This window comes from Brachionichthys hirsutus, chromosome 20 (genome assembly GCF_040956055.1).
Source record: "Brachionichthys hirsutus isolate HB-005 chromosome 20, CSIRO-AGI_Bhir_v1, whole genome shotgun sequence".
Lineage (NCBI taxonomy): Eukaryota > Metazoa > Chordata > Actinopteri > Lophiiformes > Brachionichthyidae > Brachionichthys > Brachionichthys hirsutus.
In genome coordinates this window covers 2265502-2293343 of record NC_090916.1, presented here as the reverse complement: position 1 = coordinate 2293343, position 27842 = coordinate 2265502, and the positions used below count along the sequence as shown (strand labels likewise).

At 44.7% G+C, this 27842-nt stretch overlaps 1 protein-coding gene across 2 annotated transcripts; it reads left to right on the top strand.

Annotated features, from left to right (window-relative positions):
* Positions 1–782: 782 nt before the first annotated feature.
* On the top strand, positions 783–27535 carry esrrgb (estrogen-related receptor gamma b). 2 transcript variants are annotated; one of them, XM_068753432.1, is made up of 10 exons: positions 783–832; positions 1003–1023; positions 2608–2621; positions 4075–4120; positions 9433–9842; positions 12778–12894; positions 19481–19591; positions 19722–19883; positions 24591–24860; positions 27291–27535. In XM_068753432.1, the coding sequence occupies exons 1-10, from the start codon at positions 783–785 to the stop codon at positions 27533–27535; spliced, it is 1446 nt and encodes a 481-aa protein (XP_068609533.1). The 2 variants fall into 2 exon arrangements, with proteins under 2 accessions (XP_068609533.1, XP_068609534.1); XM_068753433.1 differs by lacking the exons at positions 1003–1023; positions 2608–2621; positions 4075–4120 and having other exon boundaries at positions 9421–9842.
* Positions 27536–27842: the final 307 nt, after the last annotated feature.

Below are 27842 nucleotides of genomic sequence, written 5' to 3'. Positions count from 1 at the left end.
CAGTTTAGCTCTGAGATCTAACAAACCGGTTTAAGCGGCTCTCAGTGAGCCTTGTGTTGCTGCTGCTGCTTGTCAATTACTATCAGCTTCCAGTCTGCAGATGTAAACACAAGCTCCAAAGCAGCAACTCCTCCTCTCTGTGGGCCGTCTTTCTCTTTCCAGGGGGGGGGGGGGGGGGGGTCTCCTGTGTTGTATTCCCTTGTGAATGAGTGGACACTGCCCATCAACCCGGCCCCTCTCTAAAGTCCTTCATCGCCATTGGCTGCTCTCGGGACATCCCTCCTCAACGCGACCAATGGCAGCTGCTCCATATGCAGCAAACCACTCCTTCCTGCTCTTCAAGAGCCCCTGTGTCATCAATGGAGAATCATTCCCCTCACTGACTTACTCAGCCTGAGTGCGCTCTCACCACTGTTACTCTCCATCCATCTTTTATTATCTCTCTCTCTCTCTCTCTCTCTCCATCATCACTGTCCTGACTTTCCTTATTTCTCCTCCCATCCACACGTGCTTCATTTTCCTCATATCGGCTCTTCCTCATCTCTTTTCTTCTCTTCCTCTCTCCACACTGAGTGTGCAGCACCTGTGCTGACTGGAGTTTGTTGGGCTGAGGCAGGAGGTTTTTCTTGTGTGTGTGTTAAGCAGGGGAGGGAGGGGAGACAACACCCAGGAACACCTGACCAACATTTCAGCAAGATATGTGGAGACATAGGAACTGATCTCCTCCAGCTGTTTGTTTTTCTCTTTTTAATTGCAACACCTGGAATGCTTAACGTGGACTGATGGATGTTTCTGAACTGTGCATCCCCGACCCTCTCTGCTACCACAACCAGTAGGTGCATCTTTTCCCACATCGTATCCCCTTCTTTGTTTTCAGAATCTCCTTTACTTATTTATGTCTACTCTTAGCAAAAAGGAAACTACAACACGAGAGGGGTTCTCTTTGAAAATCATTTGTTGGCAAAAAAAGACATCGTTGCATAAAGTATTTTTAAAACCTAGGGAGTTCCTCAGCTCTGCCTTGTCGTACGGGACAGCAGGGCGGTACGGGACAGCAGGGCGGTACGGCAGCGGTGTCGGAGGCGCTGCAGCGGTGCAGCCCACAGGGAGTCCAGGTCGGGCGCTTGCCCTGAAGCAGAATAAACTGGCCGTACTGCCACCCAGTGTGTGTGTCTGTGTGTGTGTGTGTGTGTGTTCTTGAGAGGTAGACAAGAGCATATTGGACTTTCTGCATGTTTGAGTAAAGCCTTCATTACTTTAAAAATCACTTAAAAGTGATTTGCTGGTGGCAAAATGTTTAAATTTGATAGAAATTGAGTTTTCTTTTTGATTACTGAAAAGGACGCCTTTAAAAAGATTTAACTATTCAGAAAATGAGAACTACAAAGCAAACTTTAATCTCATATAGGAGCATAAATTGTTCGTATTTTTTTTAGTGCATTTTTATACCGAGTCGGTGCGCCTGGACGAGAAGCATCTGCTCCGCTGTGGATGGTAAAGTTTTAACCAGCTCAGCACTTTTTACATGACGGCAGTTGTGAAAAAGTTTGAGACAATATTTATGAATAAAAACTGCATGCCCTCTGACATATTTAACACGTATAGATATAGATTTTTTTCTCTCATTTCGCTCAATCTAAAGATGTATCTGTGTTAAAACCAAAAAAAGGTTTAAAACACAAATTAGTCTGTGTCCGTTTGCAGGAAATAGAAACACTTTTCGCTCATAAGAAAGTGCATTTTATTCATTCTGACAGAACTTGCTTTTTCTTGCACCGTTAGAAATATGCATCTTGCTGAGTATTATCTTCTTTGTATAGATTTTTATTGCCATAAAAAATTGTGCTCCCCTCAAAGAGTCTAAGATTGTCAGCAGTGACTCCGTTGCAGTGAAATGTGCAGCACATGATAAGAATTAACAGTCATTTATTGCTTGCAATTAAAAACAACATATACATTAATTTGCCAGTAAGATAGTGGGAGAAGTTAAAACGGGAGTGTTTGTCACTGTTGTTTTGATACAAATAATTATTTCAAATAGTGTGTTTAAGCTCAATATCGTACACACAATATATTCCTGTGCAGACTGAAATGTGGAATTTTATTTTTGCACGGTCATCAACTTCCAGAATCTACATTTTATTCACATGCCATAAAAATGCTTTCTGTGAGATATTTGTAAACCTGTGTATTTACTTTGCATATGTACATGCATCAAAACCTGTGTTTGTGTTGTGAGTCAGGAGCTGGGTACACCCATCACATGTGTGCGTGCATGTACACGTGTGTGTATACTGCCTGTAAATGCACACTTGACACAAAATGCCAGTAATTTGGGTCATTTATCTTGCTACAGTTGGTGGTTTATTTAATATTTAAAGAAACAAAACTGTGACTCCCTGAGAAAATATTAATCTAACATGTACTGTATATAGACAATACATGATACCATAATCAACTGCAATAGAGTCCAGTACCTTTAAGTTTGTAGATTTTAGGGTCACATAAACTGGACCTATCTTGGTTTGTCTTTGTCCTCTAGTAATGGTGAAAAGCACCAAACAGTACTTCTGGCCCAAAGCCCGTCCGACCGACCCAAGGTTCCAGGACGAGACTCATGAGTCAAAGATGATTTATTTCCAAAGGTTTCCTCCTGGGGAAAAAAGTTATATTACTTTTAAAACTAATTGTATGCATGTATAAATCCTATGTTCCTCATTTATTTATTTAGAATTTAATGAATCTTTATATAATATCCACATGATGTCAATTTCTTTGACAGCTATAGTAAACATTTTATTTAATTTGTACCAAAATCCAAATAACCTGTAGCCAAAAGTGTAGCTTTAATAGTCAAAACTTGTATAGAGTCCATTGAACTGTGCGACGTGATAAAAATCTGCCTTGAGCATCCTATTATATCATTTGATTTGAAATTCAGGATATAACTATTCGACAAATAATATTTTCTATCTTTATTATAACTCTACATAATTTCCCTCTTCCTTACATGCGTAAAAAATAAGCATTTTTTTATTATTATTATTATTATTACTCTATAGTTTCAGTAGAAATATGACACTTTACATGAATACATCATTTACACTAAAAGTTTATTTAAAATGTTCAATTTATAAAAATGAAAAAAAATCGAATCCATTATTGTCTCTTTCCATTTGGTGTCTCCACAGGTGTCATTCAAGCAGACCAACCACGCACACACACACACACACACACAATCATAGACACATACTCACACATTTGTGTGCAAATATGGATGAGACCAAAGAATCCCACACTGACCTGGGGTCTAATTTTAGCAGCGTCGTATCATGGAAACACCTGACTGTGTCTGTTAGGAGGAAAGCGTCAGCGTATCACGCATTGCATCTCATTTCATTGCACAAGTATTTACATGCATCAGAGAAACATTTCTGTCTGTCATTAATATCTAAATAATCAAATAACAACACCACGTTCTAAACATTTATACTTCATCCCTCGTTATCACACGGCTTCAACTACAGAGAAGCGTTCAAATGAATTGACGACGCAAACTTTATGTTGCATCAGTTTTTCTTGACAAATTGAAACATTAAATCAACAAATATAGAATTGTGTAGTAAATGGAAGGACGTTGTCACGATTCAATATTAAATCTTTCATAAATATTGCAACTTTCTCAGTCGCATACATCCCGGGGCTTCTGACTGATCTACAATGTAAAGTTTATTTTTATCCTGACGCTGCCATCGTATAAAAGCCAAAGCAAATCGTGGTGTTAGTGTCACATTGTGTCCACCACACAGTATTTGGAGACTTCTAAGCTGACTTATCCGACGCTGCTGCTCCTGCTGCTGCTGCTGCTAAATTCTTCCAGTGCATTTTTATGCATGTCAGAAAGTGAATTATAACATTCAAATACCTGTGAAATACAATCCGAGCCTTCCACTCCAGTGAGAGGATGAAGTCAGTGCTGCTGCATAGTTCATCTCTGATAGCTGGTGTTGAGGGGGGGGCAGGCAAACAAAACTCTGAGTCAGCTGATGGATGGAGGGAGCAGGTGGTGGGAAGGTGCGCTGTCGGTTCTACTTCCTTCCGGCTTTCCTTTTCTGGACAGGTTTGAGTTTCACTGTACTTCCTGTTAACCAGGTGTTTAATATTGGTGATGCAGAAGGTGCAGCCCGGCTCCATGGCGCGGCTGTGAGACGGCGTGGCGGGTGGATAACTTTATTACACATCGTGACCTCGACTTTGGTGTAAATATATCCTTTCGGCGGCCCGTCAAGGACTCCGATTCACCAGATTCAGATGGCCGCTCTTTCGTAGCTGCTATTCGGTCAGAGCATGTCGTGTGTTCAAGCTGAACGCAAGCATCGGAGAGGACCTCGTAAGAATGAGTTTGTTTTATTGATCAAATGAAATTAACACACGCACAGACGCCGAAGAAGCAGCACATCTAATCAGGGTCGGCCGGCATGTTTAATTTAATGGGCCTCGTCGTGGCTTCAGAGGTCTCACGTTGTGAACTTAATTCCTCTTCGGCGCGTTCATTTGCATTGTGTCAATTGACCGGAGCGCTTTACTGTATCAGCTTGAGCCTCACTTGAAATTCAGCCCGTGACCTAATACCATTAGGCAAATGCAAAGTTGTGTCATTTACACATTTGGATTGAAAATAAAAAAAGAAGGGATGGAGAGTAAGAGAGAGGGAGAGAGAAAGAGAAAAGCCAATTTGCCCCGGACACGACTCTGCCTGTGATTATCAGTGGACGTTATTACTGTGGCGAAGCAGACGTTTGAAGGTTATGTTTCTGGGCAGTAATTGAAATGCAAAATAACATTAGGATCGATGGCCATCTCTGTTTATTTATGAAATCAATATTGTAACTGTCCCTCATGAATCCCCCTCTGATTTCCAATGACTGCTTAAGCCTCCGTTCGTTTATTCCTTCTCCCCCCATAACCTCCTTCTTCTGTCTTTTTAGAAGGCTGTTAGGGGTGTGTTTGACTTTGCAGGGACAGCAATTTCCTGGAGGTGGTGGACTTGTATGTAGATGGGGGGGGGGGGGGTACTCCAGGTAAGGAGACATCATCCATGAGGGAAATCTATGCAATCTCTCCTTGTGTCCGTGTCATTGAGGAGGCCATATCCTGGGAGTTGTGTCTGTGTGTGTCTGTGTGTGTCTGCGTGTTTGTGTGTGTGTCAGACAGACAAGCAGAAGCTAAGCATTAGTACAGTGGAATAATTTACTAACTTGTTCGACTGTAGAAACTTCAGAATGTAGAATGTTTATTATGTGGCACGGTGGAGTAGCGGTTAGCGCTGCTGCCTCACATCAAGAAGTTACCGGGTAGGAATCCTATCTGTGTGGAGTTTGTGCATTCTCCCCGTGGCCGTGTGGGTTTTCTCCGGTTTCCTCCAAAAACATCCAATTTAGGTCAATTGATTGCTCTAAATTGTCCGTTGTGTGTGTGTGTGTGTGCGTGTGTGCATGCGTGAGCTGTTGTCTGTCTTTCTGTGTGGCCCCTCAATGCTCTGGCGACGCATTCGGGGTGTACCCCACCTCTTGCCCATAGCAAGCTGTGATTGGCTCCAGAAACTCCCGTGGCGGAAAAGCGGAAGAAAATGGCTGGATGTTTATTCTTAGTCATTTTAGTCAATTAATATTCATTCGTCACGCTGGGGAACAAATAAATAGTCTGGGCTCCACTTACAATCAGCCGTTTCACCCTTATCCCGTTGGCTCCATGGTATTACAGGAGGGGGGGGCGCTTCGTTGAGAATAACTCGAAAGCAAAACCCCTTAAACTTTGGCTTTAAAAATTATTCTATACATATTTTTCTTATATCTAGGGGTTGATTTTAAATTAATGATCGCAAAACTGCACTGTGTGATAAAAAGAAACGCTTTGTCGGTTACAAACAAGATGCTACAGTGGTCTCACTGACGCGCGTCACAAAGACAGAACAACCGATTAAGTGATTAATAAACAAGCAAACAATAATTGCAGATCATTGCATTGAAAAATATCTGCATCTGGAGCATCCCGGAGCTTCACACAAAACGCACGCTGTTGTTCTAAAGATTCGGTTTGCTAAAACTGAACATCAAAAAGGTCAAATAAAAGAAGTGAACATCCGAACAAAATTAATTAACAAGAAACACCTACACTACGGCAGGAATCGTGTTGAGCGAAGCAACGGCAGCAGTCCAGTGTATCTGAGTAACCAGACGCGTTTTGATCTGTGTAGATGCTAATATTGCACCGTGGTAGAATGAGTACAATATATATAACCTGATGGGTATTAAGACTAATTTTATACGTAATGTTCAAGTTAATGACTGAGAGGTTCCGATCTGCGTGTTTTTGCACAAACCGAAGCTGCAAGGTTTGAGCCGACGATAGAAACACGCAGGACATTTCAATAAACTAAACTCGACAACAGACCTCCGAATGTGCAAAGAAATGTATTTTGATGAATGCATTCGCTCCATAAACCCATATATAACTGTTATCAGCGCCATATGAATCATGCGGCCAGATTTTTAAACGACCTTCATTTGTGCATGTTGTTGCTGCTTGCTTAACACTTTGGGGCGACACACGCTACCGCATTTTCCCGCTCGCATTACCATTCATTTCCCGGACAACTCGGCTGCGGACTAACAGTGTAATCTATGTGTCAGGCAGGAAGGGGCCCTCAGTTTAAAGCTGATAGAGTTTGCCCCCAAACAAGGACAGCCTATCATAGAAAGATTAATGAACTAATTTCATGCATGGCTCCTTGCCTCTGTCCTTCTGCGCTTCCGCGTTTGACTGTGTGTTCAGCACGGTGATTTACGCCGTGTTGCTCGCTACGAGCCTAACCCCAGGATTAACAATAATATTTCCCCTCAGTTGGAAAAGATATAGTAAAAAAAAAAAAACGATACGATTTTCAACCCTTCCCTTGTTCAGGACAGCGAGAGGTCATCGCGATGAACGGAAGAAGGGATGTGCATTTCATGCTTTAAAGGTGGGATGGGTTTAGGTGCAGGGAAGCAGGAGATCTGCAACACAGAAAGGATGTCAAAAGACACACACACACACACACATGCATGCTTGCACAAATACGTACGATTTTCACCCACACTGGTAGAACAATGGTCGCTGAGCGGGTCAGGTCAGTCGTTTGAGCATCATCCGTTGTCTGCTCGGTCTGTACAATTTTTCTGGGCGGCAGCACACACACACCTCTTAAGATACGAGGTGTGTGTGTGTGTGCGTGTGTGTCCGTGTGTGTGTGCGTGTGCGTTTGCGTATTGCAACGGAAAGCAGGCAAGGCTCAGAAGTGACAAGCTGCACATAATTTTTTGTGGGACATTTTATAATAAGAAGGGGAAACCAAATGATCAAACTATGAATCTGTGGCGTAAATTGGTGGCTCGTGCCATTATTTTGTTTCAACAGATTTGAAGGGACCCATTAGATATTTCCATTCAAGCTAACCAAAAAAAAAAAAAGCCCATCTCCCCAGCGTTGCTGTGCTAAGTGTGGAATGAACTACTTTTTACATATGCCACAATGTGCTATTCCATAGGGAATCCCCTATCGGGCTGGCATGATGTATTAACTGTTACCTCACCGCTCTCTCTCTCTCTCCGGTTTCCTCGGATGGGAGAAAATATACCTCCCGGTTTCACTATAGGTGCTTGTTGAGTGTCGCTCAAGATTCAGATCAAGAGCTCTGTGAATCTTTTATAAACCGCAAAAGCCTCCGATTGGAGGCTAACACAATCCGGTATCGCGCCGTCTCTCACTATGTTAACAGTCCTGACTGATTAAAAATGCATAAGGAATGTCTGGGACCCGTAAGAGGAGGGGTTGTTTTTTTCCATGCCTCATCTGCAACAGGAAGGAAAGCAGAGGATCAATAGATCTGATCTCGGGCCGGAGGTAGAACGCTATCTCCTCCTCCCTCCACCCACTCGTTAGCAGTTAAAGGTGAGGTTTCATGTTGTTGGGGCCCTGACGACTTCATGGCTTTTATAAACGCTCATGCAAAGAGGCAGCAGAGGCTAAAATACTTTCCAATCCACAACCCCAAATCTGGAAACGGGGGCGGCCCCTGGGAGCAAAGGGGAACGGTTCAGAGGAATCTGGTCACTGTTAACATCCTGCTACATTCTTCATGTCTCGCCGCCGTTCTCACCCAATATTTAAAATGCACAACCGTGCAGGGCTGAAGTTGCGTCAGTCTTTTTTTTACGAAAGGATCCGCCTGCTAGCAGGACAACGTGGACCAGTCGTGGTCATGAAGGTTCTTTCTCTGAAATACAACTCAAAGTTGTTGTTTTTTTAGTAATGTCTGCAGAAATGCCAGAAGAGTCCTCACGGACCCTTTTATTTACGATCACATCTGATCGTAATAAGTGGGATCTGGCAGTTGGGAGCCTAACGTCTGGTGCATTGGCAAGATCCAGACTAGGTCCAGAGAAAATATATAGTTTAATGAATGAATAGTTGACTCTAACCATAAAAACGAGAATCAAGCTCAGGTCATCAGCCTGAGAGCCAGTCGCTGTACCCAGTATGTCAAACTGACTCAGATTATGACTAGAAATATCTTTATTATGTTTTTTTTAAATTTAATTCTCCTCATTAACTGTCAGGAAAAACTCCCAAATAGTAATTTAAAAGGGAAATAAAGGTAAAAAAAAAAAAAAAAGACATCCGACTGAAAGACTCGACGCACAGCATTTCCACAGATCGTGTTTGTGCACAAATAACATTTTCACTTTCCATTTCCTTTTTCTAAATACGATCGCAATCCCAGGTCAGTTCCTCCTTCTCAGCTCCTCCATCCTCTCAATGGAGCCGCCGTAACCCGGCACCGTCCTTTGGCAAACTGACCGGGACTATTGATCGGATCGTGTATTACCCATGATCCCCCATATGCTGAGTGTAACACCTCTCTCTGTCCATTAACAGCCTTCTGAAGTTTCGTCCATTCATTTGTTCCTGTGGCAGCCGACCAGTCGTGGGCAGTGTTTGTGAAATGTGTGGCTGAATCTGTTGACGTGGTTATTAGTTACCCTTTTGCCTGAAAGAAATAAGTTACTGTAGTATATCACCTCGCAATCCAGCAGATAGATGGTTGCATCTGCAACGTCATCCATCAAACTCCGACCACCGCGCTCCATCACAGCTGATGAATCTCTCAGAGCAGCCAAGAGATCATGGAGAGTTAGTCCTGTCAGACTTTCTGTTATTAATATTGTTGTTTTCTCATGTACATTAATTTGCATTTAAAACAGTGTGTCCCCACAAAGTTCGGGTTCTGTATTTGTATTTGATTCACAGAAGAATCCGACTGCCTTGTTTCTCTTTGGCACCAAATCCCGACTGTTGCTCTCGCTCTGTGTCCTTCTGCAGGTTTCTAACCAGAATGCCCTCTGAGGACCGGCGCCTACCTTCCAGCTGCGGTTCTTACGTCAAAACCGAGCCTTCCAGTCCTTCCTCCTCGCTAGTGGACACCGGCAGTCACCACAGTCCCAGTTGCAACTCGGACGCCAGCGGCGGCTACATCAACATTAACAGCAGCAGCAGACATTCACACGCCCTGGACTCTCCTCCGATGTTCAACCCGGGCATGCTGGGAGGTGGGGCCGCCTGCCTGCGCCGCTACGAGGAGTGCTCCGGCAGCGTGGCGGACGACTCCCCGATCAAGTGCGAGTACATGCTCAATGCCATTCCCAAGAGGGTGTGCCTGGTGTGCGGCGACATCGCTTCAGGGTACCACTACGGGGTAGCCTCCTGTGAAGCCTGCAAAGCCTTTTTCAAAAGGACAATACAAGGTATTCTCACTTCTCCTGACAATCACTAGTGTGCAATGATTGTGTTTCCTGTAAATGTCCAGGTGGGGGTTAGCTCCAATCCAAGAGTTCGGTGCCCCCCTCATGTCTTTAGGATTTTCTGTCAGTAACATTCTGTTAGAAAGTCGTCAGTGAGGCCTTGGAAAGTTAAATGATTTCAGTGTAAACCGCCTCGTCTTCCATTTACTTTTTTTTTTTTTTTCTGTTTCTGCTGTTCGAGTTGATACAGTAACTTACTGGCAGTGATCACGTTGTTGCCTGTTAACAAGAGATGTTCTTACTGGGCAGCAGCACAGAAGCTCTTTATTGAATTGGAAGGTTTAACTTGTCCAGAAACGGGAATAAACGCGATCGTCTCCAACGACATGTGACAAAAAGGCCGTGTGGAGGCACAAAATCGCACAAAGAAACCGAATGCAACACAGGAATATTTTCTCATTTCTCAAGTCTGGTCAGAGGATTCCAGATGTTGCATATAGGAATGTTGTAGGTCCCATTCGGAAAGTATGAAAGGACAATCTAATCTTGATATCAAGCTAACTGTGACACTTGCGCATCTTGGCTACAGTTCATGTATAATTAGGAGTCTTTCATCGGTTGCACGCGTCCCAATCTGACCGGCGGGTGTTGTTCATGTGTGACTTTGTTTGTCCTGCACAGATCTGCCCCTCCCCTCTTCCTCTTCCTCATTCTCCCCTTCGTGGAGGACAGGCCCATAATGAACCTAATCTGTCCGTCAGTCGTCCCGAGCCACGGGACGTTCAGTCAATAACAATCATTGTCGGGTGACTGTAATTAAGAGCCAGGCATTTCATTGGGAGAAAGTAAAGAAAAGCAGGGTGGGAGGTGCAGATCTGTTCTTTGCCCCTGGGCCCCTCCATCCTGCACTCAAGGGAAAGTAGACAGGGGGTAATTAGAAGCTCAGGCACGTGCTATCAGAGGCAGTAACACAGGAAGCAGGAGAGGGAGACGTTGAGGAGTCGTCCAAATAAAAGGCAGAGGGACAAGGAACAGGGAATGTGGTCGTTCTCTGAAAGGAGCAGCCAATTTAATGGAATGGTAATCAAGAAGTGGGGGGGGGGGGGTTCCCGGCCTTGGAAAAGGAGGACAAGGAGAGGTCCGGCTTGAGTGGGGATGAGTGCGTGGATAATAGCATGGCACAACAATATATCAAAATTTAGAGGAAAAATAAGAGAGGTTAAGGAAGGATATTAGAGTGGTTGAAATGTCCTTTGAAAAATAAATGTGGACACAAGAGCTGATTATCTAAGAGGGTGTGCCTACAGTGAGCTTTTAGAAGTCGGCCATTTAAGAGCCAGTAATGCCTCCCACACATATTCAAAAAAAACGAACTAGTTGTTTTATCCAACATGTGAACTCAACATCAAAATGTCCAGCATCCTTCAGACACGTTGTTTTTTTACATTTCGGGCCCTTATGGATCATCATTATTAACGTGCACAGTGACAGCCGTACACGAGTGTTACACGACTGTTACACACGTTACACCGCAGTGCATTGTGGTTGTGTTGACAGGACTCGTTCACTACATAAATGAACGATTTTCACACTCGAATTCAGACATTAAACACAGAACTCAAATGAAGGCCGCGACGGCGTGAATACAGACGGACTTGGGGCACAGCCATGTTGTTGTTGCTCAAAACTGCAAACAGCAGATCATCAAATTTCTAAAGGAGGATATAGAAGCTAAAAAGAAACACTTGAGTTCACAAAAAACAAATGTTTCTCTTTTTGTGATTTTATTTTTCTTTGGCATCTCGGAGAAACAAAATAATGCAACACCTCGTATTTTAGGAGACATGTATTAAACACTGCATAATAACTGTAAGCAATATGCACTATATATAGTACATACTGTATCCCATTAGTCGTTTACGGTATACAGCATGTACCTCGATGCACATACGCACTTGCTCTGTACTTTCCGTCTGCTAATGCCACTCAGTTGAAAGGACTTCGCCCACCCTGAAACCAGCAGCCGTCTCTGCCAACATCCTGGCATGGTGCCCCAAGCCCCTCGCAGCGCATGTGACCCCGCTGGCAACGTCGATGCCAAGGATCCTGACTAATGTTGGCACCTTCTCCTTGACCAACACTGTGTTGTGTGTGTTGGGGAGGGGGGGGGGGGCAGCTCTGGCAGGTCTGCAACAGACAACACCTGGTTTGCTGTTTTTAGGCACCATTAATACGTCTCTGGACTTAAGAGACATCGTTTCAACATCCAATCGAGGGATTTTGATCCTCGGGTAAGAGGATTCTGGAGGTCACGTCAACTTTTGAAGTGACGGTGTAATGATCTAGAAAATGCTGTTAACCACGACTTTTTGAGGCGGCGGTTTCATAAGATTCTCTTTTTTAACTACAATTGTTAAATTGCATAGGAGATTCTTTGACAGTGGGCCAACAACCACGGAGACAGACTGGAACAATGCATCAAGCGTTGCATCATGACATGGGAGCCTTAGACTGGAGAGCTCTCGGTCATTACTGGGGAGCATTATGCAGAGTGCCGGGGGTGCGCATCCATCTCTTAGCCCTTGTGTTGTTGAGGGAGGACTGGAAGGGGTCGCGGCGAGCGTTTGCAGAGAGGACGCTCTGCATTAATGAAGCTAATTTATCTATGATCCAAAAAGGGTGGGGGGCGGGGGGGACTCTGGGGCGGGGAGGCGCTTTTTACATGTCCCATCAAAATGCCACTAAACCCTCCTCTCCTTCGGGAGTGTCACACAGGGTCACCTTGGGACAGGTGTGTCTCTGTGTCTTTCTCTGCTTCCTGTTCTTCCTTTTCTGATTCGATTCTCTGCCGCCTCCCCTCATTTTGAAGCTAATGCTTTGCTTTTAGGGAATTAACCACACAAAAAAACAAAAACACTTTTCTTCTCATCCTCATCAGGAAGCATCGAGTACAGCTGTCCAGCCACCAACGAATGTGAGATCACCAAGAGGAGACGCAAGTCGTGCCAAGCCTGCCGCTTCATGAAATGTCTTAAAGTTGGCATGTTGAAAGAAGGTGAGGAACGAGTTCCAATGTGTCCAGTTTCGTTTATTCGTTGTTGCAATTTCAAATTGGAGACGGAAACATTGACCAGATATTTCTTGCGTCGGCTCAGTCCCCAGAGCAGATCGTCCACGTCTGAGGAGCCGCACGTATGAACTGGTTTAGGCCATTTCCCGAGCAACCCTCCACATTTATGAAGGATTGAGACGAGCGATTAAGAATGCACTTGTCTCACTTACTTTGGCAAAATGATTGCAGAAGATGAAATGATCAGGAGACAACAGTTCTACCTTTGTGAAGGTGAAATTAGCAAATAAAAGATGATATACATTTAAATTTCGGTCCACAAAACGGGTGCCTTGGAAACCTGGAGGACATTTTTTCACTCTTCTGTGATGTTTCATCTATTTAATCGATAATTGAAATTGCCTGCCATCATTGCGCCTGGAGAGAAAAACCTAACGGGATTTATACGTCTCAACAAATTCAAGTAAACCGGGAACATGGCGATCATAATGAAAAGGCAGCTTATTTTCATTCTTCTTAAAGATTTGTTTTCTTTTGATTTGAATAATAACTCCGTCATTGTCAAAAGGTCTTTCGATTTTAAAGCGTGTTACATTTGTTTGATCCTGAGTCCTGAAGAGTTGATGAATAAAAAGTCTTTGACTTGAAGCAAACAAATACTGTTTACATTTTCGGGGTTTGCACTGTATGTTGTAAGGGAGAAAGTCACGGGTCCATTCCCCTGTAGAGGTTCAGAGGAAATATCCACTCTATTGTATTGGGCCTGTGAATCGGGAACGTTGACTCCAAAGCCCACTGAACTGCTCCGTGATTACATATTGAAGGTCGTGGTTGGGGGGGGGGGGGACGCCGGTGACCTCCCTCCTCACATCACAGAGATGCTCAACATTTAACTGAGGCGGGTGCAAAAGGCTGAGCCGGGTAATCGTACTCTTAAAAATCTCCCCCATGACTTCCCTCTCCCCTGGGCTCCATGGTGTCCCTCCCCCTCCCCCTTTCTCTGTCTGTACGTCTCCAGTCCCCTCTCTTGGCTGGCGTATTGATCCACTAAAATGCTTTCCGAACATTCCACCTCACTTCCTGCATGTGTTGCTTCTCCTCCAGGGACCTTTGGCAATACAGAGGGGAAGTCTCTGCAATAGATTTTTACTTTTACTTGTTTAAGGGAAGCAGGTCTTTTACTCTATTACCTAATGTTGTATTGGGACTTCCCTGCACATTTTTAAATTATCTTTGCACAAACAGACCTCCATACTTTTATGTTGTGACAATATGAACAAAATCCTATAAAATAATACCTCCTCCGTCTGTTAGTGAGAAAATTCTGGACGGACCTCTGTGAAATTTTCAGGAAATTTTGGGAATGTTATCAGGAAGTTAGTTGCATGGACAGGAACAAATACAAATGTGTCCCTTTTTTGTGCAGTTTAAGCTGCAGCACCTTTGATTCCAGGCCAATCTTTCAATACACAAACCGTATGTAAACAGGCAACGCAACAACAATGCTATAACTATTTCAACATACTGATGATGATGCAATGATGAACAATAGAAGAGAGAGTATTATCTACAAACTAATATACATTTTTTAATGTATATTTCGGCCTTCCTGAGGGACATCGTGAGTAAAGGTGTTGATTATGTCAGATAGAGGGAACACAGCTTACTTTAAATTTACCATGCCAACACTTAATCTAGACGTGAGCGGTTTCATAGAACTGTTGCACAAAATTTAAAAACAAAATCCCAGTTATCCCAGTTTGGGATAACCCCAACCAGCAGGTTGCGATCTGCAGCTCAGCTCTGATGCTACAGCATATAGCCTCACGTAAAAAGGAGCATCTAAAGGTTTATAGGCTCAACCTTGTTTGCTCATCTGAGAACAATGAGTCATCCGTTACACTATTAATACATGTGACCACGCTAGTTGTCTTCATCCTGGCCCAGCGAGGCTTTGACTCTCAGCCAGATCAAACAGCATTGCCCAGATATAAGCTGAAACTATTAGTGCATGCTTAGAGGGGGGGGGTTGTCCACCACTGCAGGGTCCACCACCTGCTAGTCCTAGGATGCAGCATCACGGCCAACCTGACAGCTTGACGTAATGGCATTGAATAAAAGCAAAAAATATTTTTAATTGTGCTGTAGGGCAGTGTCTTACTGGCTTGGGGGGGGGGGGGCAATAGAAAAGGATCTCAGCGTACTACAAATGCAGATTTAATGTCTCCTAATCTGAAGCTGCAGAAAATGTTAACGTTCATTTCTAAATTCTTTGTGTATCCTTTGAATTACACCCACCCCCACCCCATCGATCACAGCCTCCCACAGTCATGTTTTACTGGTGACGGTGCTGCAGCATCATCAGGAATCCCTCTCACAGCAGAAGATGTCGAGAGAACTTATGAGATCAGTCATTCCAAAACTGTCTTAATGTCTCCACGAGGAGCCTCTAAGCTTCGCTCTGAGCGAGCCATTCTGAATTATAAAGCGCCAGCTGCTGCAGTTACGGGCCAGCGGCGTCGGTGGGAAGCCCCTCCTCCACAAAACACCTGCCACCAATCAGCTGACTCCCAGTTCTCACAGCGCTTTGGGTGCCTTCAGACATGTTTGGACTCCGGCGTGGTACCCAAATAAGTCTTTTGACTTATCTTTCGGTTTCTATGCGGGGAAATTCATTTTGCATCTTGTGTCTGAGAGGAAAATCAGAGACTCCGGGGGGGGGGAAAGAAAATGGCAGGTTTCTTTCCGGATCCAGCTTTATGGCGTGCCTCAGCGGGAGCGAGTGCATGAGCATAACACTTGCTGGATTTGGTTTTAGAGCTCAGTGTTTCTTTGGTGTATTTTTTCCTTAAGGGGATTTTCTGACTCTGCAATAATGTTGTGGATGAATACAAGCTGCCAGACTATTTTGGCAACCTACACCGCTGTCTCGCGCTCGCCCGACCACAGATAGCGATCAGCAGTCTTTCCTGAGCGAACGTGGCTAACAGGGTAACGTTACAACCTGACTTTCCTCCAGCCACATGCACAAAAGACTAGTTCAGCCATATCCAATATCACAGATCATCAGGTCCCCTTTCCAATCAATAAGCTCCGATCAGAAACCAATCATTGCATTGGGATGACGTCATCAACGGAACGACACGCTAAGAAGTTGACAAAATATGTATTAAAGTGTGAAAAGAATGCCCTCTGACCCCCTTTGCTTCTTGAGTTTGGTTTGTAGGACAAAAAGAGGGGCGAGCGCTCATGCATGGGGCCTCGTTCGCTTTTCAGGGCGTCGGATGTAGTTGGGAGACGACATGCGGAGAGTTGCCGCCCACCCACGGGCTCTCACTGTCTGGCAGGTGACAGATCAGACACGGAGGCTAACACGTGTTTCTCAGAAGAAAGGGATTTAGCAAAGCCCTGACCTCCTCACAACCCTCCAGCACACACAGACGTTGGCACACAAACTCTCGCATCCATGTCCACATGTGCCAAATGTATAGCGGAGCCACGCGGAATTAGAGTTTGAGGTACATGTGTTCGCCTCTTTGTCCCAACCACTCCAAAACAACAAAAGTGTGAGCGAAGACCACGAATCAAACGCTCCACGTCCCTGAATTGAACCGACTGTTTCAGATGTTTCTATTACAGGTGTGTCTGTGGTCAGTGCGGCTCAGTAATGCACAGTAATTGTGGACATCTGGGTGGGACACCATCAGCATACCCCCCCCCCCCCCATTCTGCCATGCATGAATTTTCCCCTTTTCTCCAACCCAGAATGTGTGCAGCCAAATAAAAGCTATACGATGCCCTTAGGTCCTTAGACGTATCTCAATAAAGGCAAGATCCCTGTTCCTTGTAAAGGGTGGAACTGTGTGGGGGAGCCGGGGGGGGGGGGGGGGGGGGGCACACTGCATCCCTCTGATTTTTCCCTGCTAAATTTGGGAGCTCCTAATCTCCCTTTGGCAGCATTAGCCGGCCAGCCAATTCTGACACATTCTCTAGAAAGAAGCGCCTCTGACAGGTGAGGGGCCGAAAATAGTTGTGCACACACTCACACACACACACACACACACACGCACACGCACATACAGCAACACGCACTCCTAATGCACACCATATGAGCCACATTCATATCCATGTGATGGAATCTGTTCTCCTTGGAGTATGTTCATTTGGCTTCTTTCATATATTTTTTTTATTCTGTATTATTTGTATAATTTTTTTCTTACTTTTTAAATTCTTGTTTGTTTGTTTCTCATTCTCATTATTCTCATAATAAATCAAATGTGGAAAGATGTAATGAATTCCAACATTAATGTTCATGTTGGTGTGACATCATCAAACCTAATCTCCTGGCTGTGAACCTGCGTGTTGATACAATGATCATTTTGTTTATGTGATCAGAAGGGAAAATTGTCATCTACCCATTTAAAGGATATGTGGACTCAAATAAAAATGTAATGCATCAAATAATAATATATATAATATAATAATAAAGCCCACATCATGAATTCACACAGCAGTCGATACATGAAGACGAGCCCAGCCTCTTCGATCAGGCGTCTACTTTGAGTCTGCACAAGTCGATAAAGATATTGAATATTGGGGTCGGGTGGCCAAAAAGACTGGTCCGATGCAAACATGCCTCATGGTCTTTCATAGTCTTTAGACACACACACACACGCACGCACACATGCACACGCACGCACACTGCCAGGATTAACTGTCAGCCAGTATCTTTGTGTCTCAGGCCATCCCTCTCATAGTCATAAGTTATGAGCATACTGTAGTGCACGCTATGATCTTACTGAGCTCATAACATTCAACCCCCCCTGCGTTCATATTTTGGCTGCCATGCTTTATGAAGGGCCAGCAACCATAAAATAGTGAACTGGATACTTTAAAGATGATCTGAGCACCCGCCTGGTCCTCGTGTCATTGGCTCCCTCAACACCAAGACACAAGCCGAACCCAATTGTGTTAATATAGAGGCTGCTGCGGTTCTGGGACGGAGGTGTGGAATGTGGTGCTGACGATGACACAACCCCCCCCCCCCCCCCCCCCCCAAAGGGCCTCATCCAGCTGTCTTGTTGTGGCCAGATTCTCAGTACTGTTCCATATCACATGGGGAGGAGATAATCCTGCACTGGTCGGAGAGGAGAGGAGATGAGAGGCAAAAGCAAAAACCTGATTCATTCAGTCAAAAAGCAGCAGCTCCTTACATCCTATTCTCCTACAGTCCCTTTCTTCAGTGTTGTTGTCTCTCCCCCCCGCCTGTCATTGTTTCTGCCCTCCAGCTTTGAGTCTCTGCTGTAAACTGAAACTGGCTCGTGCTGAGCTCTTAATTCTTGTCAGTGTCGATTAATTATAGGCCAGTTGGATGTTCCAGTTCAAACGGCTCCCGCGGATCTTGGAATGCTAGCTCTGGCTGTTTGGTCACTTGTCGCCGGTTGCAGATGCATGACCCTGAATCAGAGAAAAGTGTGTGTGTGTGTGTGTGTGTGTGTGTGTGTGTGTGTGTGTGTGTGTGTGTGTGCGGTGTGCCGTTTTCTGTCGGTTTACAGGTTCATTGAATTTAGAGTATACACCTGTGTTTCTGCAGTACTCAAGCTTATTGTTCTTATTAGGCCCATGTGTGCCATTAGACGGAGAGGAGCTACTGAATTGATTTAATATCTGGAGAACAGGCACAGCCTCGTGAAGCACAATTTGTAATTTTAAATTTACTTTTAAGCAAGACTAATGGTGAGAACGACATCTGAAGCGCCATCTATCGTAAAACGAGCTCCTAGCTGCCTAACTAACTAATTAAACCTGCGTCCACATGTGTTCAAAGAACAAGGAGTCTATTTGCAAAGCCTTATTGATTTACTTTAAGGCGTACAAATGGAAAGCTGTGTTAGGAGAGGGGCTCTCGATTTAGCTTCAATCTGCCAGGCAGAGAATGATCTCGCTGTGTTTGCTGGGAAGAATCCGCTCCCTCTGGGCGCGGCTGGGTAATTAGGTTAGTGGATAGTCGGTGTCAGGAAATTGAAAGGCCATCCTAATCGGATTCTTTTGTTTCCAGGGGAATCAAAGGAATTTATACGAGTCACTGGGAAATCTCACATGACTCAATTCCACTTGACCATGAAAATCTGTTTGCTCTTTCCTCAATGCTCGGACAACGTTTGACATGAGACTGTAAATACGGTGCATGAGATGTGACCATCGCCTCTGTCCGTGCAGACGGCATTCAAGATAATCCCTGATATGTCTGTTTGTATACTAACAAGATTCTTCCTCTAATCGTAAACTCTTCATTTATAAGGTTTGAAACATTCTAAATCGACTCGGTATTCATTTATGGTATATACGCGTGAATTAGTGAATTAATTTGCTCACCAGAGAAAAACGTTATTGAGCCAAAAATGCCTATACGGCATGATAAACAAAAAGAACAATAAGTGCCCGGGAGCGGTTTATATAACTCATCAAGCCGGGCTGCGATCATTAGCAGCAGTTGCAACGTACGATTTCTTGTCATCCTGCTGAGTAAGTCGCAGTGTCTCTGGGTCAGCGCGTGTGATCCTGTGTGCAGGTGTGCGTCTGGACCGGGTGAGGGGGGGGAGACAGAAGTACAAACGGAGGTTGGACGCAGAAAGCAGCGCCTACCTCGGCCTCACCCTCCCTCCTCCAGCCAAAAAACCACGTGAGTCACACTTTGCCCTTTTCACTTCTCACTTTCATCTGATTCAGCGGAGTTCTGAATAAAACAATGGATCCATCCGCCATTCGTCTTTTTTCCTCTCATCGTTACTTCCATCCTTCCCTCCTGTCAGTGACGAAGATAGTTTCCCATCTGTTGGTGGTCGAGCCAGAGAAGATCTATGCCATGCCTGACCCCACCATGCCCGACGGCGACATCAAGGCGCTGACCACGCTGTGTGACCTGGCTGACCGCGAGCTGGTCGTCATCATCGGCTGGGCGAAACACATCCCAGGTAGAGAGACCCGACTACACACATATATAGACGCTGCTATATACTGTATATATATACTGTGTGTGTGTACACTAAACAAAAATGTAAACGCCCCATGTCGGACTTTTGAGTTGTTAGGGTCATGCCTAAAATCAATCACAATTCATTTTGCTATTGAATAATCTTCAGATCACAGTCCATTACATCTCGATATTGGCATGTGAAAAGAAGCACCAGTCCTTCCACCATGGTGGGGCTCAGGTTGACGAATCAGTATATTGTGTGTCCAACATTTGCTTATCTCAAAGCAACGCCTCTCCTTCGCGTGGAGCGGATGAGGCTATTGGACACGAACTCTCAAACGTCCCATCGTCTGATAGTGGGCAGCAACCGCTCTGGTGGACATTCCTGCTTCCAGCGTGCCTATTGGCACGTTCCCGCATGACCGATGTCATGAGCAAATGCTCACAGGCAGTGGGGGACTCAAATCTGGGACACTAATCAAGAAAAATATCCATTTTGTACAAGTAAAAGACGGTATACGCTCACAATAGTTCACATGGGGCATTTATATATTTTTTCAGTGTATATATATGTATATGTAGTTCACTGACTGTGCACAGTATACAGACACACATTTTTGTCATGCCCACGGGATAATTAACATCTGCTGCTCATCTGCACCGAAGGGAGAAGCCAGTCCCATATTCTAAATATCTAATCAATAAAGAGCAGCTGAAACTTTTGATTTGACTGGGGTAGAGTCTGGGGGGGGGGGAGATCCGCCCCAGTGTCAATATATTCCATTTCAATCCCAGACTTAAAGTAGGTAAACCTCCTACTCTGAGAGACCACACATGCAGGAGGGCTTGTGTGGAATTGATTTATTTAGGGAGGAACTGATGGATTTCCATGGTCCTTGTTAACGTATTCTTAAATAAGCCTCATTGCAAAAAGTCCTTTTTTGTTTCCTCAATTGAAACAAACAGCGTGTTTTTAAAAGAAGCACAGAATGAACAGACAGATGTTTCTCAGCACACATCTGGCCAATTTGTCTACATTCAGTATATTTATAGCAGCGCAAAATACATTTATTACTTATTTAACTCAATCAATTAAATGTTCAGCGGAATTTATTGGAGCCGAATCTGACTGCATTTTTTATTTTATTTTTTTTGTCCCACAGTTATCACTGCTCTGTCGCAGGTCGACAACAATGCAGCCCGTAATGTCTGTCCTACCTGTGGACTAAATCATTGGCTCAATGCTAACTGCCGCTAAGCTCCGTGCCCCGTCCAGGGTTAGCCTTAATCACTGATCCCACGTCAGATTTATGTTGGACACTTTAATTAATGCGTCTTTGAGTCATTAAAGCTGTGTTGGCCCCAAATCTGCCCAGAGACCTCAGATGATTGACTTTGGGGGGGGGGCTGACTCGGAGTTCTGGCTTTGGAGGGATGCTGGCTCACAAGGTGGGGGTTTAAGCAATGGGACAAAAGTCACCAAGAGGACCTGGCGCGATGGCAGATAGAGTGCCAACAATCAAATCCTTCAATTTATGAGGTGCAAAAATAAATTACAGACATTTACAGTCTTTGTTTCTATAAATCCAGACCCAACAGAGTTATTAAAGGGACACGTGACACTCTGAGGACATTTTTTACCTGGGGGGTCAGGGTGTCACCAAGTAACGATTAAGACAAAAGGGGTCCCTACAGTTTAACAGTCCACTCCCCCCATTACACTCATAGCCCAGTGAGCAAATGGCCTTAACGATGAGGTAATAAGATTCATTACTGCCGATCGCTCCATTAATGTAAAAAGTCCTTCAACATTGGCACGCGGAGACGGAGAAGGAAAGACGAAGCGTCGGCTTGCTTTCCTGTGACACGTTGTCATTTTAGAGGCTTGCGTGAAATACCTCGACTCGGCTCGACTTATTTTAAGTTTGCCTTCAAGAGCAAAGCGAGTTTAAATATGCGAGCTGATGACTGCATTGATCGCCTGGTGTAGCTGCTGACATGTAAGTACACACAAACAGTGTAGATTCATGTTCCAGGCAGCGTTCAAACGCCCTCTGCTATTTAACGCTCACTCAGATGAGCGCTTTATTCTCTTTCCTCTCTTTTTCCTCTCACTCACACAGACTCTCCACCATCTTTCACGCCTTCCTTCATCTCCATTTCCCCCGACTCTCCTGTCCTGCTCCTCCTGCTCATATAGGACCCTCTCGGCTCATTATTACCTCTGTCTTTTTATTAGGCCCATTAGGGCTCTTAGGAGGCCTGTAATGATACTAAATGAATAGAGAGTGAACTGCTGTCTGTTTTAGACCCAGCTCTCAGTGACAGCTTCAAGCTTCACTGCCAGCCGCTCAGTTTCTTCATTGGGCAGAAGAGGCATTCAATTATCACTTCTGTGATCTGTACCTGTGCTGTACTGTTGCAGAGCCAGAGTGCTTTTCCTGAAAACAACCACTAAATTCTATCTGATATTGAGGATGTGGCGCCTTATAGGAATACATTCATGTTATAATATTTGAGCATGCGGTCGACTCGTTCAGAACGACTATGGGGATCTTGCGTGTCGGCTTGATGTCCTGCTTATAATGTATTTTAACCCCAGGCATAAAACTTTAGCTGAGGTTCAGAGACGTTAAAATAAACACGCTACAAGCAAATTTTAAATATGTATTGCAATGTTTTGCAAGAATCAAATATGGACTGAGCTTGGAATTGAGACATCAAGTCATTTGTGCAGAAAGCAAAGTGCTGTTTCTGTATGCCTTGATAGAAGTGCAGGCATTGCTGTCTTTCTACAGAACAGCTGATGAGGGTTCATTTTCCTCTTTGCACTGGAAACCTGGAAAAAAAGGTGCTCTACATTCATGCTTTTTGTTTTCACAAGGGGATAAAATGAGAGAGCTACACGCAGACGTTCCCCAGTTTGCTCAGCGTTCTGTCATGTTTGGTCAAACGCCACCAAGTGAGTGGGATGACATATTGATATTTCATCAGGGTGGGGGGGGGGGGGGGGGCGGGCGCTCAACTCAGTCACCCCAGGGCGGTGCACCTGAAGCTCTGGGGTGACCCCAGGGAGACGGAAGTGATTTCACTGCCTCAGTAAATTGAGTGGAAAGAGAAAAAGGCACATCTACTGGGGAAAAGAAAGGATGATTAGGAAAAGGAGAGCGCTGAAGAGGATGACAGTCCTTCAAAAGATGTCAAAGGGGGGGGGGGGGGGGGGCATAGCAGAGATTCTGTTGCCCTGAGCATTAGACTGATGTGGGTTTTGGGTTTTTTTAAACACTCATAATAAGAATTATTTTAGGATAGTGATTGGTTTATTTTTCAAACTCTCATTAGCTTTTTAGGAATATTTTAAAAGCGATGTAAATAAATGCTACAACATTAAAGGGCCTCGTTTTCTATGTAGATAGAAAGTAATTAATTATTCCTACAGTATCAACATTTAGCGATTCTGCAGCCCCCCCCCCCCCCAGTAATCGTGTACCGGATGTCCTCCATCAGCTGCCTGTTTGTCAGATCTGAGGCTCGGATCGATGCCCCTTTCGCATTTGGTGGACTGATTACAATCTACTAATCAATGACACCCCCTGTACTCTTTTCTCACTCTGTCTCTCTCTCTCTCTCACTCGCTCTCTCTCTCTCCGTCATCCCACTATTTGCTTGATAAGAAGGATTGGACCTCTTTTAAGTCAAACTGCCCCATCCATGCAGCCTCAGATTTAGGTAAGCAGAGCGGTGGGTTGAAGGCCCTGGTCAATTCCCCCCAATCACCTTCCTATTCACTATAGACTGCTGAAAGGTATTGTGGCAGTAGAGTCTCTTTCAGATGTCCGTCTCCTTGATGGGGGGGGGGGGGGGGGGGTGTAATTACCAGACAAGAGAGTTGATAGGACGACCTCCAGATCACGGGGCTTTAATCAGGTGGAACATTTGTGTTTGTGTTTAGTCTTGAATTGAAAGTGTAATGGCATAATAAAGCAATTCAATTGATTTTGAATTCCAATACTTTTGTTTATGGCTGACAAAAAAACGCAGTAATAAATGGTAACAAATATTATCCACGGCGACAAACTCTTCTGCCTTGAGGTGCCGTGGAAATGAAAGTAGTTGCAAAAAAGTAGTTTATCACTTTAAAGACAACAATTTATTGGAAAAGATTCATTTCCGTGCACAAAAGAGTCGAATCTGCATTACAATGCGGCGCCTCTACGTTAACGTGGACATCGGCGTGTTGCGACAGACGGTCGCCACCAAGCAGAAATAACGCTTGAGTGTCTGACTCCATTTTAATTAAAGCCCATCAGTTTAGTCTCTTTTGAAATCCGGAGTTAATGTGTTACAAAGGAAGAGTCCATTTTTGTATTCTCTCTTGTTTACAGTGAGGAGATTGTTCGGTTTATTAAGGGAGACGAGTCTCATACTCCTGCCTGTCGGCTGCTGATGGTTGAAGGAGGCTCGTGTTTCAAAGGCCTCTGCACTTGACTGATTTATGTTCTTGCTTTAAGCCACCGCGTACCGTCATCGGCCTCTTTTTCCTGTCGGGCTTGTCCGGGGATTATGCGGCGTTACATACGATACGCAGACCATAAAACACACCGAGGTCTGTCGATTACCGTGCAGCGAGGTTAATGGGACGATGTCGTGGATTTTGTCACGTATACATCTATTTAAAACTCTTTTTTTTTTTTTTATTCTGCAGGATTTTCCACTCTGTCGCTGGCAGACCAGATGAGTTTGCTGCAAAGCGCCTGGATGGAGATTCTAGTGTTAAGTATCGTCTTTCGCTCCCTGCCCTGCGAGGACGAGATTGTGTACGCGGAGGACTACGTAGTGGACGAGGAGCAGGCGAGGATCTCCGGCCTGCTGGACCTGCACGTCGCCATCCTGCCCTTGGTGCGACGCTACAAGAAGCTACGCATGGAGAAGGAGGAGTTTGTCTCGCTCAAAGCCATCGCCCTTGCAAACTCAGGTATAGTTTCTCCTTGGTCTGAGCTCACACAAAGCAGGTAAACGTTCTCAAATCAAACCAAACCTTATTTCAAAGACGATGTCGGGAAGAGCTTTTTGTTCTCTGTAATTTTCTGTAATTACATGGCATCAAAAAAAAAGCTGCAAAGAGATAATACAGAATATCAATCTTGAGGACCTTTTTAACAATGTGAAGATCATTATTAAAAGTGGCAAATAATTAACATTCATAATACAAAATTAGTCTCTGCACAGAAAAGTCTGAGGCTTTGATCACTTTGGTATTAGAAGAATTATGTATGGAAAGGTTCCATCCGGAACTTTATATTTATATATTTTTTTATCGTATTTATATTTTTGCAGTGAATAAACAGAGATGCTGTGAACTTGAAAGGAAGGAAGGTGCATCTCGATGCTGAATCTGACATGAATCCAGATAGTTGGCATTTAATTAAAGTAAACAAAGAAATAAAGCAGAAACATGTCAAGTCGTTGTCTGTATCTGGCGAGCCGATCATTCCACGGTGAGGGATGCCTGATAAGAGGGGACAAAAAGGTCAGAGGCGGCTTTCATTTAAACACTCCCAAATGTGTGTGCATTTCTGTTTAAGTGTGTGTGTGTGTGCGTGCGCGCGTGTCACAACGCGCTCTCATTCTCTCCATCTCCATAACAGTAGCTGCCAGCGTGCCACAGCCGAGGGAGATATATTTAGCATTTCATTAGGAAAACAGGGGCTGTCAATAAAATGTGTTAAGTGGAGTGGAATGAGCGTTGGGGAGCGACGGGCCTCGTTTGTTCCAATGTGAAGATGCTGCGCCCATATCGACAGTTTGCCTTTCATGAGGCCGGGCCTGCCCCCCCCCCCCCACTAATCAATGCCTGTTAGGACTCTTTTCTCCTGCCTGACTGAAAAATGAAAAATGCTGAGCCCAGAGCTTTAGAGAGAGAGAGAGAGAGAGAGGTGAATCTGAGAGGACTGGAGGGAATGCTGGAGGAGCTGATGGAAAGACAGCGGCGTTTAAAGGTAAGGGAGAGTTGTGAGAGAGGAAAGCAGGGGATGAGGGAATGGCTGGCAGAGGCCGAGAGGGCAGCCTCGGCCCGTTTGAACGCCGTCTCGGGGAGCTTCGGGCTCCAGGGGTCCTTTGGGGGTGACAGCTGTGGAAATTCATGGCCATTGATTTTGTAATTAGCGGAGTATCGACGGGATTGACGCCATGCTGCTGACGGATTACATGGAAATTGTTTCTTCAAAGTTAGTTTTGCATTCTGCGCCTAACCTCCTTCAACACACACACACACAAGCACACACACACACACACAGCCAAACGAGGATCAGATCAGCATTAACATGAAGGTTTCAAATGAACACATGTGCGGTCCACATAGCCTAGTTAATTTCCCAAGATAGAAACGCAATTTACACAGAAGGCGAGTGGTAAAAGAGACTTAATCAGTCAGTTAGGAACATAATTAGCCTTGTACTTTCCTTTTTTTCTGCCTCATTTACATGTTTGTACATGGTCTTACTTCACTCGACGACTTTCACGGCCCAAGCCGATCTAATTCGCTCCCACACTTCAATCAGCCGCCAAATGTGGCTCAGCTTTAGCGGTGCGGCGTGTTTAGGAAGAAGCGAGTCCACCGCCTTCCGTTAGCGACACCCAGGTGAACGGCTCCCCATTCAATTAGAATGCCGACCTGAATCCGCAATTTGTCATCTCATAGTTTCCTCTATCAGTTAACGGGCGGCGGATGCGACTCATCCACAGATGAGACCTGATGCCGCGAGATTGTGCAGCGGAATTGGCTGAAAGCGAATCGCTGCTTGTGCATTAAAACACTCCGCTTGTCCTTTGGAGGACAAGCATTTGTCCCCCCCCCCCGAGTTGTAGACGTACACATAGAGAGCAGTTTTTAATAAGTCTCAACTGGTTTTATTTTAGAGACTATACATAAGGGGGCCAACTGCTCTTTCTTATGGAAATGAAGGCCATCTGCTGCCATCATTCCGCTGAACGATATCCTGGTAATGCAACCATCTGAATTCATTAGCGGGGGGGGGGGGGGGGGGGATGTGGTCGCATGATACCAAAAGAAATGAATCTTTTTCCTGACCCACCATATATTCATACAGACTTCCAGTGCCTCTCTCTCTCTCCCTGGAGTCCTGGCCACGCACGGGCATTTATTTAAGGAGCGTCATTAACCATTAACAAGAGAAAACCTCTCTCTGAGATTACACGAGTGCAAGGACAGACTGAAGAATTCAAAGCTGCACCAAACCAAACAAGCAGATGCAGATTTTACATTCTGCGCATCAGTAGAAAATGTTTACCTTTTTTAATTGTATCCATCTGTCATTGAATTCGTCATTTTAAAATGGGTGTGTGATCGCTCTCTCTCCCATTCCTGCCCACCTTCTCGCTCCAGACTCCATGCACATAGAGAACATTGAGGCTGTCCAGAGGCTTCAAGATTCCCTCCATGAGGCTCTGCAAGACTTTGAGGGCTCCCAGCATCCAGAGGACCCTCGACGGGCGGGCAAGCTGCTAATGACCCTGCCTCTCCTCCGTCAGACAGCCACCAAGGCCGTGCAGCACTTCTACGGGATCAAAATGCAGGGCAAAGTCCCCATGCACAAACTGTTCCTGGAGATGCTGGAGGCCAAGGCTTGACACAAGGGCCTGACATTGGACAGACGGCTACATCACCCAATGGGAGGCGAGGGACAGTCCATAAAAAAATAAAAATAAAGGTGGTGTGCCAATTGGAAGTTAAAGGATGAACACTTTTAAATTGTAAGAAACCTAAAAATAAACAAACAAAATACTTGAGATGGTTAAAAGTGTGAAGGTGAACCTGACCTGACTGACATGGGATCGTGATGATGTATATGATGTGGTGTACAGAGATCAGGCAACGGGGGGGTCTTGTCATACCCAGCGACCCAATGCTCTATATCACCTGAAGCTTCTTATTTTG

Excerpts from the sequence above, each read along its gene's own strand:
- esrrgb (XM_068753432.1), top strand. The coding sequence starts at position 783 with ATGGATGTTTCTGAACTGTGCATCCCCGACCCTCTCTGCTACCACAAC. Across the intron at positions 19,884-24,590 it reads CTGGGCGAAACACATCCCAG|GATTTTCCACTCTGTCGCTG; the intron begins GTAGAGAGACCC and ends TTTATTCTGCAG. Across the intron at positions 24,861-27,290 it reads CATCGCCCTTGCAAACTCAG|ACTCCATGCACATAGAGAAC; the intron begins GTATAGTTTCTC and ends TTCTCGCTCCAG.